Here is a 12,386-nt window from a genome sequence, read left to right as displayed (position 1 = left end):
CTCCCTGCCATTTGGCTGCAAGAGGAGAGCTAGTCCTTTGGGGCCCCAGGAAGACTTAAATGCCCAGCTGGCGCAGTATAAAGAGCAAACAGGAAACTCATCCCTGCTTCTCTATGCGCAACTATGCCCCTATGTTAATGCATTTGCACTTTGGGAGATTATGTATCATTTTAAAAAAGCAACCTCCCTTAGTCCAGTCTTGTAAATAAGCTGGCAAAAGTTACTACCCTGACATATTTTTGCTAACAGGCTAGAATCCTGTGTCCTCTGCTGGATGCCTTGGATGGGAAGCGCCCTCTTTCTCAGCTAGCATCAAAATGCAGGACACCAGCCTCTTAGAAGTCTAGTAAAAAAGGGGGGGAGAAGGCAGATGGAAGAGCTGAGGGATAGGTTCTCTTTCTCTACAGCCAGCAGAGAAAAACCAAGAGGACTGATGGAGGAGGAATGGAGAGATCCTTCTGTCCTCCACCTCTGCTTGTTCCCTCGATAGAATTCAATGCACTCACTTGCATGGGATTTCTGCTCACCTTTGGGTACCAAGCAGGTTGTCCAGTGCATGGCTGCCTTAGTTCCTAAGCCAGTTTCACAGCTGGTGTCAGTCACAACCAGAGAATTTACACGGTCCAAGCCTCGGCTGCCTTTTGCAGGTATTTGCCCACCTGCACTGAATGGCTGTTGAGCTAAAACTAATTTCCAGCAACCTTCTAACGATGCCATTGCCTTATTGAAGACTTTCCCAACCTGGTGCCCTCCAAATGTTGTTGGGCAACAATTCCCAGATAGCATGGGCAGTGGGGAGGAATGATGGGAGTTGTAGGCTAGCAACACCTGGAGGGCACCAGGTTGGGAAAGGACTCCTTAGGGGGTGAGGTCTCAGGGAGCTGTGTTGCATCCACAACCTGCAGGTTCCCTCCATTGCTCACTCTGAGCTAGATATGAGATCTTAGGGCTCATCCAGCTTGTCACGTGCCTAGAAAACACATGTCCAGGTCGTTTTCCACTTGCCCTATGCTTTCTAGGTACAGATCTCCAAGCCGTTTGCATTTTCTTTGCCCTGGAAAACCTGCTCTTTAGTGCTAAATTGGAGCAGACAGCAATCCCTGGAAAACCCTATTTGTTCCTAGTCAGCTCTAAACTGCAGGTTTCCCCAGGGGCGGGGGAAGCAAATGGAGGTGTGGGCAAGGCCTTAGAGTACCTCTGATCACATAGAAGGGCGGCAGGCCTATTGCCATAGAGCAAGTGTTTGCACTGGACCCAGCCTGTTGTTCTCAGATATGTGGCCGTTAACGGTGACAAATAGGGCAAAAGTTAGAGGATAGAGGATCCAAGTGGTCCAGGAGGATGAGGAGCTGGATCAAAGAACCAGAGTTGTGCCATGCAGTTTGTGTAGTTTGCTCTCATGTAGTTTGTGGCACATGTAGCTAGACTCTGAGGAGTGACAGAGGAGGAGGGACGCAATGGGAAGCCAAGGAGATATCTCGAATGGTTTGCTGCTTGCCCCAGTGATTGTGCTGCTCTGAAAGCTGTTCTCCTTTAGTTGCACTTGCTTACTCTCTTCCTTCTTCCTTCTTTTCTCTTCCCAGCTCAAAGTCCCACTGTGGCAGACCCCCTCCAACAAGCCTACGCAGGCATGCAGCACTATGCAGGTCTCAAACATTGCTTTGCCTGTCCTCCTCGCCTCCCCACACCGCCTCCCCCCTCTCTCTGTCTGCCTCTGCCTCTCCCTCTTTCCCTGCATCTTTCCATATTTCCATGGCATCTTTGTGATAATGATGAGCATGTGCAAAAGAGCCAGATGCAAGGAGGAGGCTGTGGGGATATGGATGAAATTCCTCCACCCCTCCTTAAGGAATCCTGGCTTCTCTATTCTGTGGCACACCTGAAGCAGGAGTGGGCAGCTTTGGGGGAACGTGTCGTATACTAGGAAGGAAGGGTGGTGGTTGGTGGAATATATCAGGCCCAGTTGCTGCAGGCTTGGTGCCCAGAAAACACACCAAAGAAACTAGGAAGGGAGTGTCTGAGAACAAGCAAACCCATGAGAGTGGCAGAATGTCAAGCACCCTCAGCAGAAAGAAAACTCCACATGTCCAGAAGCTGAAATGCAACTTATATGAAGCCCCGAAATAGCCACAGTTGAGGCAACAGTTTGTAACAGTGGCCCATTATTTGTCCTAATGGTGACATGCGGTCCTTTTGTGCCCATGGATGGTACTGCTGGGCTAATCAACTGCTAGTCTGATGAGTGGGTGAAATGAAGGGCAGGGCTTCTTTTCCTGTTATGTATCAGCAAGAGTGGGTTGACCCCGCAACCCAGCAGAATTTAGTCCTAGTCTGGTGGATGGAACCAAAACAAGCTTCCCTTCAATGCTGTAGTCCCAGGACAACCAGGAGTTGGCAGCAGGCTTCCTGCAGCTGCTCTTTCTCTGCCCAAATGATGGCACCAAGTTGGTCTCCCACCTTGCCATAATGTTCTTCCTGGGACACAGAGAATGCGACCTCCCGTTGGCACCTGAGCTCCCTGGTTGATGGACGGAGCCAAACTGTATTGCTGTGCTGAAAGTTTCTTTCGCGTCCCCCCCCCCCCAACCATTTTCCATCAGATCATGGGAGAAGAAATGGCATTTGAATATTATCAAAGGAGAAGTACATTTTGGGTGACATTCATGTGCTTTTCTGCCCAGGCTTCCCATGACCTGTAAAATCAGACCATCTTGTTTGTTGTTTGTTTGAATTCCCTTAATTCTTTTTTTATATATGCTTTTGTAATACTGTTTTACTGGTTTTATATTGCATTTTTGTTTTTATGGTCATATTTATGGTTTTAAGGTCGTACACCACTTACAGATTTTAAAACTACTAAGTAGTTTATAAACACTTTTAAAGAAATAAAGACGTTTGTAATGTGCCAGGGTTTTATTCTACCTGCCTTACTTCCAAGGGGGTTGATGAGTGTTAGTGGCTGTTTATTCTTCATGGGTGCTCACACTTGGTGAGAACCCCCTTGATGTCCATAGGTGGGTTTTCCTGGAAGCATAAGAAACAAGAGAGGCTGTCTGCTGTTCTCCTGACAGGTGTTCGTTGTTAATTTTTCTTATGTGAGGTCTTTTTTCTTAACCTTTTAATGAAATCAATACATGAAAAATAAGTAAATGGAAGGGATTCCCTTTTCCAAAAAATAAAATCACACCAGCTTCTGCAGCGTTCTATGCTTCAGTCAAAACCCAGAAGAAAACATCAAGAGGTTTCTCCTCCATGGAGCTTTCTCAAGCCAGGAGGTGTGGGTGGACAGAGAGGTTGAAAAGTGCTGGATAAGTTTTTAAAGGACTGGAAAACACCCACCACCCTCAGCTACCTTGCAATTATAAGGCAATCTGAACTACACACACACACACACACACACACACACACACACACACACACACACCAAATCCTAGAGATTGCTACAGATGAGGCAAATGAACTAGAGGCCTCATTTTCAGAAGCAAACCTCTGAGAAATGGAGAGCAGATTCCACTTCTGCTTTCCTTCAACAATGCAGTCCCAGAGCAAGTGGCAGTTAGAACCCTTTTTCTGCCAGGGAAAGGTGAAAGCAATTATGCACTGCAAGCTGGAGGTCAGGCCTGGAAACGATACCTGAGAGACGGACAGCATGCCTAGTCAGCCACAAACCAGCACGTCCCTTGCGCTGGCCAGCGATTAGTTTAAATGAGAATACCAATTCAGGCAAACAGTATACACATCCCATTAGAAGGCATGTACAACCCTGCATGTCAGGCTGTTTGATCTAAGGCAGGTCCTTGGAACAATATGTTGGAACATGAAGAAACAGCTCGTAGGATGTGAAGAAGAGAGAATGCTTGGGTGGACCTGCCAGGATCTCTACAGTAGTAATGCACTAGGGCACCCCTGGTTCAGAGAAGAGGAAGAGGAAGTCAAAGCCAATGTTGCTGGGCTTCCACTCCCATTGTCCCTAGCCATTGACTCTGTTGGCTGGGCCTGATGGGAGTTGGAATCCAATAGCATCTAGTTGTTGTTGTTGTTGTTGTTGTTGTTGTTGTTGTTGTTGTTGTTGTTGTTGTTTAGTCATTTAGTTGTGTCTGACTCTTCGTGACCCCATGGACCATAGCACGCCAGGCACTCCTGTCTTCCACTGCCTCCCGCAGTTTGGTCAAACTCATGTTCGTAGCTTCGAGAACACTGTCCAACCATCTCGTCCTCTGTCGTCCCCTTATCCTAGTGCCCTCAATCTTTCCCAACATCAGGGTCTTTTCCAAGGATTCTTCTCTTCTCATGAGGTGGCCAAAGTATTGGAGCCTCAGCTTCACGATCTGTCCTTCCAGTGAGCACTCAGGGCTGATTTCCTTCAGAATGGATAGGTTTGATCTTCTTGAAGTCCATGGGACTCTCAAGAGTTTTCTCCAGCACCATAATTCAAAAGCATCAATTCTTCGGCGATCAGCCTTCTTTATGGTCCAGCTCTCACTTCCATACATCACTACTGGGAGAACCATAGCTTTAACTATACAGACCTTTGTAGGCAAGGTGATGTCTCTAGAGGACACCATTTTGGCTGCCCCTGCCACGCTTTGCATGTCTGAAATCCCATAATTAATCCCTGGCCTTTGCAACTCAACGCTCTCACATAGCAGCAGGAGACAGGAGAAACATCTGCCTGACACCAAGAACAGCCACTGCCTGTCAAGGTGGACAACACTGGGGCAGATGGACCAACAGCACCAGTGTAAGGTGGCTTAAATACGTACATAATTCGGTGTGCTAGGCTTCATGCAGCTCCAAAGGTTTCATTCAGACCTCCTGAGCCACACAAGCGATCTATGTCACTTACTCTTTGGGACTGTTCCATGAGTACAAGCCAACTCGATCATGGAGGCAGCAAAGTAATATTTTTGTATGTGATCCATGCGTACATCTCTGGAATTGAGTCATGCTCAGGATCCACTGCTGAGCACCCCACTTTTGTCCCCCATTGGTTTTGCTTTACCATACTTTTCTCAGCACTAGCAGGAGGCTCTGTTTGCCCTGACCATTCTGCTTTTGTGTGTTCCAGCAGCATACCCAGCCGCCTATGCACCAATCAGCCAGGCCTTCCCCCAGCAAGCTCCCATCATCCCCCAGCAGCAGAGAGAAGGTAAGATGGGTTGTGGGCATTTCAGAAGGCAGGGATTCCCGAAACTGCTGAGTAACACTGCTGTGATCGATAATGAAGTGCTTTGTGCATGACTGATATCAACATTGCTATCCAGGATGGGGTGGCCTAACACAAAATAAATAACCAAGATGAATAAATGTAAAATAAATGTGTCTTTTAAAAAAAAGGTTTTCCCACCCTTCTGTAGAACAAACTATCAAATTTAAATGCAACTTTAAATGTGCAAAACACTAAAATAATAGCTGTATTGCTAATTGGCTGTAATGCTAAACCATAGTTTAAAGGTAAAGGTAAAGGGGCCCCTGACCATCAGGTCCAGTCGTGTCCGACTCTGGGGTTGCGACGCTCATCTCGCTCTATAGGCCGAGGGAGCCTGCGTTTGTCCGCAGACAGCTTCCAGGTCATGTGGCCAGCATGACAAAGCTGCTTCTGGCAAACCAGAGCAGCGCACGGAAACGCCGTTTACCTTCCCGCCAGAGTGGTCCCTATTTATCTACTTGCACTGATGTGCTTTTGAACTGCTAGGTTGGCAGGAGCTGGGACCGAGCAACAGGAGCTCACCCCGTTGTAGGGATTCGAACCGCTGACCTTCTGATCAGCAAGCCCTAGGCTCAGTGGTTTAACCCACAGCGCCACCTGGGTCCCTTAAACCAGTGTTTCTCAACCTTTTTGGGGCCACGGCACACTTGTTTTATGAAAAAAAATCCCGCGGCACACCAACTCTGTGCCGCCCTATATTTAGTTTAGTTTGGAGGGGAGACGAAGAACTGCTGCGCGGTAGCCAGGCGGACCCACCAGGCGCTCTCACCTGGGTTGGGGGGGTGGCGAGGGGCCCTCTCCTCCCTATCTTTCCCTTTTCCCCTCACCTGGGGGGGCCTCCCTCCTTTTCCTCTTCTCCTGGGGCGGCTGGGGTGGCGACGGCTGCGGCGACGAGACAGGGCCGTCGCGTGGTGGGAGGTCCCGGGCTTCGGAGCTCTTCCCGGCCGCAGGCGGGCTCGCTGGGGGGCTTTAGCGGCCCCCCGCTTGATCCGGCAGGCGATTCCGCCCCCCACGCAGCTGCCACGGAGTCCAGGGGTCCGTCGATCCTCCAGCCGGGCGCTTTTGGTGTCGCTCCGGTGGGGTCGCGGGGGGGGGCCTCCAGCGGCTCCCCGGTCGATCCGCCGGGCTCACTTGGCACCTGCGTACCGGCGGCGGTCCCGGCGGTCCGGAGGCTAGGCTGGCGGCACGGGCACGCTGGTCGCTCTCAGGAGCTTCACGCTGCCATGCCGCGCGCCATCTTGCCTCGCCGGAAGTCTGTCAGCAATGCAAAGCGCCCTTTTCCTCGCCGCACGTCGCGGCACACAAGCCGGTGTCTGTGCCGCGGAACACCGGTTGAGAAACACTGCCTTAAACCATAGTTTAGCATTCCACAAATGATTGCATGATTAAACTATGGAATTGCTACCACAAGATGTCATGGTGGCTACCATCTTGGGAGTAAGATTCCCCGAGGACAAGGCATTCAGTGTCTCTACTGGATGCTGGGAATTGCAAGTGAGAGCAGTGCTATTTGTGCTCATGTCCTGCTTGCAGGCTTCCCAGAGGCATCTGGTTGGGCACTTTGAGTACAAAATGCTGGATTAGATAGGACAGGGCTAAGGAACAGGACCCAGCTGGCAGGCTGGATCTTGAGTTCCCCCATCCAGCATGAACCACTTTGACAGGTGGGTGGAGCCACCTGCCTTTCAGCCACCATGGCATCAGATGACTCAACTGGGGAGCCCACTGTGAGTGAGTTCCTGGTTCTCTTCTGCCTTCTTTTGCAGCCCGTCTTGAACTCAACAGATTAAAACAGATATGACAACTGAATACCTATCATGTGAATGCAACTCACTCCCCAAAAGTCTTGTAAACAGGAAACCTGACTATCCAGTGCTGTTCTTTTGGGATTTGATAGGGAGAGAGATGCATGTCTGACTAGTTCGTATAATGCATTAGGATGCATGCTTGGGCACACAGAAAAAGCCATTTCTTGCATTCCCCTTCTTCCTGGGATCTATAATGTACAAACTGACAGCTACATAAATGGTGTCGGTGAGGATTAGATGACAATATGCATATATTGACAGAATGGCAGGTGGCTCGGATGATTAAATCAACATGCGGGTTGGTAGAAGGGTGGCAGAAATTCAGCAAAGGGAGGATAGAAACAAGGCTACAAAGAAGTGTGAAAGAGGTGAACACAACAAAAAGAGAGATGGAGAGTTGAATTGGAAGGAGACGACACCAGAGTTCTGAGTGTGAGGAGAAGGTGCTGAATGAGTCAGAGCTCTTGTGGTTGTGTTAATGAACAAAGGAACATGGAGGGTGGACTCAAGTCCTTGCCCCTGTGGTTCCCCAACACATCAGAAAGCAGAATGTTGATACCTTCTCCTATGAAATAAATTTAGGTTAGTTTTATTTATATTATGCTTTTCCATAGGGACACACAACAAACAAAACAAAGAGTTGCATGGGAAAAAATGGTGACAAAATATGTCCATGCATTCAAAATAAAGCAAGGGTCAGGAACCCATGACTGATGGACTTGACTACAGGTCCCTCTTGGGATGCTCTTTGGAATACACCCCTCGCCAACTCTGATCCACACTCTCACGAAGCCCTTCTGCATGGCTGGAATGTGTCCTTTAAATGTGGCAATGCTCCTTGCTTGCCTCCAGATGTTGTGGACGGCAGCTCCCATCATCTTTGACCATTAACCATGCTGGAAGGAGTTGATGAGAGGTGTGGTCCACAACATCTGAAGGGCACCATTGTTGGCAACCCCTCGATCAGGGAAGAAAGATACATCTCTGCATGGGCCTCCATAGCTGAATAAGTGTGAGGACAGAGGCCTAGATATGTTGAGAGGTATGTAGAAATACATTTCCTTGTTTCCCCTTAGACGTAGGTGGAATCGGAGCACTTCAGATTCTCCCACGATGAGTCGGCACTATAGTTCTAAACCATGAGGATGAGTGTGCAGATTACCGGTAGAAAGAGGTTGTAAGAGCAACTGTCTCTGTCTTCAGCTGATCCCATGTGGTCGTCCTCCTGATCCCTGATGTGGTCTCTCCACTAGCAGGAGATCACCATTTCTCTATGCAGTTTGTGGGTGTCAAGAATCGCTAGTAGGCAGCTTTCATAAAACTATGGAGGTTTTACAAAAATAAATGAGTAGGTAAGCAGCGGTGCATTTCTGCTTTAAGACAGGGGAGCTGCAAGTTGCTGAATGTTAATTTGCTGGGCTGAGAAACTTTTGGTCTTGATTGCAATTGCTATTGATTGAGTGGTTCATTTCTATTTGCCCGAACAGCCATTTCTGTTGAATGTGCTGCTTCCAGTTGTTCATCTGACTGATCAGCTGAGGCTCCTTCCCTTTGGCAGTAGGATTAGAGCCCCCTCCAGACCGGTGGCGTCTTCTTCTTTTGCAGGTGTATTTGGCAATATACCACTAACACAATAATAGCACTTTGATGATGGACTGACACTGGACTGTCCACACATCATTCGGCTTTATTAGTTGTTCTGCAAAGATTCACCAATGTTGTTGAATTATTGCCATCTGGAGGGACAACTCTAAAAATAACAAAAGCAGGACAAAAAACAGCAACCCTAGAACATCTGTGGTATGGAATGTTTTGACAGGAAACCATGGGGTCTGTACCTGTTGCAAAAGAAGCAGTATTAAAGCCCCCAAAACGTTCACAGGCACAAGTGGTGATTGTGTATAACTACCCCCCTAGTCATCATGAGCATAAATTCTGATGAATTCTTAATAGAGGATGTCTGGAGGGGCCCAGTGTAAAAGCCAGGAAGGAAAGGATTCAGAAATTATCCCTTTATATCTTAAAGACTGACCCTGATGGTAATAACAAGGCTCTTCGGTGTGGAACTAAGGGATCGTTCAACACTTCCACTTGTCCCATGCCTAGCCAGCATGGGGCTAAGACGTTTTCTCCTTCTCACATGCTTTTTAGGCCTAGGTCCAAGTGATTTTGTCATTGTCCCACCACTTTCCGCAGAAAACCCGCTCTTTGGTGATAAATCGGAACAAACAGCTATCTGCAGAAAACCCAACTGCTGTTTGTTCCTGTTCAGTGCTAAACCACAGGTTTTACTGGGGGTAAGCAGTGGGGCAAACAGAAGTGTGGGTGAGCTGTTGGACTGCAGCTGAACTAGAAATTATTATTTGAGTAAGGACACTCTGCTATATAGCCATTCTGAGACCATGTTCTGACACTCTGGGAAAGAACTCTCTGTATGACTGGGATTGAATTGATTTTAATATACATCTAGATATTTGCTCAAGGTGTGTCATGATTCTTTTCAGCTTTATGCTCTAGCTGATGGGTATTAGAAAAAAACAATTGCAATGAACTGATTTTTAGAAAGACTTTTATCTGCTGAACTAGCAGATAAGCGAACTGCAACAAGCAGTGCATCGTGAAAAAGTAGCCAAACATCTTTGCTGCTAACGCATGTCTTTTCCTTTGTCATTATCCCAGGTCCCGAAGGCTGTAACCTCTTCATTTATCACCTGCCCCAGGAGTTTGGGGATGCAGAACTTATGCAGATGTTCTTGCCTTTTGGCAACGTCATCTCTGCCAAAGTCTTTGTTGACCGTGCCACCAACCAAAGTAAATGCTTTGGTAAGTAGCTGACGTGCTTCCTTCGAGATTCCAGGAAGATAGGAAGTCATCCTATACTGTGTCAGAACATCTGTCAATCTCGCCCAGTGTTGTCTATGCTGTTTGGCAGTGGCTCTCAAGGGTTATGGTCTCTCCCAGCCCTACCTGGAGATGCCAGGGATTGATTCGGGGTCCTTTTTTTACACATGCTCTGTCACCGAGCCACACAGCCCTTCTCCATTGTGTTGGTAGCTGCTGAAACGTGTGTTCTTCCTACACCTCACACCACAAATAGATGACAAGTAGGATTTTGCTATATAGGGAACTCTAGCTCCCAGGAGCCAACATGCAATTCTGCACATCTCAGAATAAAATGTGACCGAAGGGGAGAATAAGGAGGGATAGGATTGACTATTGTCAGGCCTCGGCAAGGGTCAGACTCCAGGCAGTGGAGTTCCAGGATCCTGGGCAGCTGTCATAAGTAGAGCAGAAGCAGATTCATAACCCCACAGCAGCAATCGGGGAATGGGAACAGGAGGTCAGGCAGGGTCCTCATACCTGAGACAAGTGGCTCAGACCGAGGAGCAAGCTCTGAAGCTAGGATTTTGGGAGGTGTGGTAGGCAGGGTTCGGCGCTTGGGGGACAACTGAATGGAACAATGCTCAAGCAAACTTGTACCTGATTTGGAAGGGAGTGTAACTGCAGAGAAGAAAGGCATTAGTAGGGTGTGTTTTTTAAAGCGTTCCTCAAGAATACTTGCAGGGGTGGAATTGGAATTGTTTGTGTATACTCAAGGAGCACAATCCACGCGCACACACCCCTCAGAATTTCAAGGCAAGTTAAAGGAATAGTGTCCGTCAGTAGTATTATAGGCAACATCCAATCATGAGGCTCACCCATATGGTTTGTTTCCGCTCCAACGTCTGGAGAAACTTCTTTGGTTGGTTTTTGTATATGCCACCACTGTAATGTAAAACCAGGCCACTTGGAAACATTCCGTAGGCCAGGCATGTCAAACCTGCGGCCCTCCAGATGTTTTGGCCTACAACTCCCATGATCCCTAGCTAGCAGGACCAGTGGTTGGGGAAGATGGGAATTGTAGTCCAAAACATCTGGAGGGCCGCAGGTTTGACATGCCTGCCGTAGGCAATTGCTACATTGCCCAAGTGTAAAATATTGGTCTTTGATATTGATAGGGAATGGGGCATTGGTTCACAGGGCTAGCATGAGCTGTTTCATGCTTTTAGTGCCATATATCTGAGCAGGGGTAGTCAACACGATGCCCTCTAGATGTCAGGAAGCTGCCTTTTACAGAGTCAGACCATTGGTCCATGTAGCTCAATATTATCTGGACTGACTGGCAGCAGCTCTCCAGGGTTTCAGGCGGGGGACATTCATGGTCCTAGCTAGAGATGCTGGGAATTGAACCTAGAACCTTTTGCATGCAAAGCAGATTTTCTACCACTGAGCTATGGCCCCTTCCCATAAGCTATGGCCTCAGCTCCTCTCTGCCCCAGTCAGTGTGGATGATAGTCAGGGGTTATGAGAACTGTAGTCCAACCACATCCAGAGGGCACAATGTTGGCTGCCCCATGGAAATGTTACTTATATTGTATCCAGCTAAGTGCTACTCAGAGTAAACTCATTTAAATGAATGTTCTAAGTCTGTTAACTTCAGTGGGTCTACTCTGAGAAGGAGGGGCACTGGAAGCAACCCTTCTTTTTGTGGGAATGTTAGGGATGTGGATTAGGATATATTATTAGATATATATTATTAGATATATTATTAGATATATCCAAGCTTGTGTTATCAAGCTTCCAATATCAGCAGAGTGACATTCCCCTTTTGTGCACAGCAAAACGTGAGCGTTTGGTTCGTTAGAACCTATACAACAATATTATACTTCCTGACAAATCCCCTTTGTCCCTCTTAAAAGAAATACACAACACAGTGTTCATAAAATAAGATAGAGTTTACTTACAGGTTCATCCTGAGTTAACAGCATAATCTCAAAAAGGCAGGCTTGCTTAGAAAAGGTTACAGAAGTATTCATTTGGAGTCCTCTGGTCTCTCTCTTGGTAGCAGGCCAAGAGGGAGAACCATCCTAAATGTAGGTTCTGTGCAGATGTGATCCCAAATAAGAAGAGAAGGCTAAGAGAGAGAATGGCTGCTGGCTAGGGGCTTTTGTCTGCCAGCTAATCCTTCTCATCTGCATGTCTGGAGGAACAGGAAGCTGAACTTAGTCAGGTGTCCCTCCAGGTGAGTTCCTCTTAGTGGACACTCTAGGAACTGTTGTGACTTGTCTGCCCCAGTGTTCCATCCCACACTTTCCTTACATTATTAACGTGCCTTCCTGCCATCACAAAACCAATTGGTTTAGCTTAGTTTCAGCAAGGCGGTGGCCTCAAGTGCCTTCAGATCATTTCCTGGGACTGCATTAGGAACAATCAGAAGAGTTTCTATAGACACACTGAAAATATCCAGAAAGTGAAACAAAAGCCCGTTCATTAGAGGAAAGAGTACTAGTAATCCACAGTACAATGAAAGCTAAATTGCTCAACGTCTA

General features: G+C 47.6%; 1 protein-coding gene across 1 annotated transcript in view; it reads left to right on the top strand.

The window, feature by feature from the left end:
- Positions 1-12,386, top strand: part of CELF6 (CUGBP Elav-like family member 6) — a 178,837-nt gene that overhangs the window by 155,998 nt on the left and 10,453 nt on the right. The window contains exons 9-10 of the mRNA XM_060282460.1: positions 5,069-5,149; positions 9,697-9,840. Coding sequence (XP_060138443.1) covers positions 5,069-5,149; positions 9,697-9,840 — 225 coding nt within the window. The remainder of the gene's footprint in view (positions 1-5,068; positions 5,150-9,696; positions 9,841-12,386) is intronic.

Source organism: Zootoca vivipara, chromosome 14 (genome assembly GCF_963506605.1).
Source record: "Zootoca vivipara chromosome 14, rZooViv1.1, whole genome shotgun sequence".
NCBI classification, from domain to species: domain Eukaryota; kingdom Metazoa; phylum Chordata; class Lepidosauria; order Squamata; family Lacertidae; genus Zootoca; species Zootoca vivipara.
This window is presented reverse-complemented; position numbering and strand designations above follow the sequence as displayed.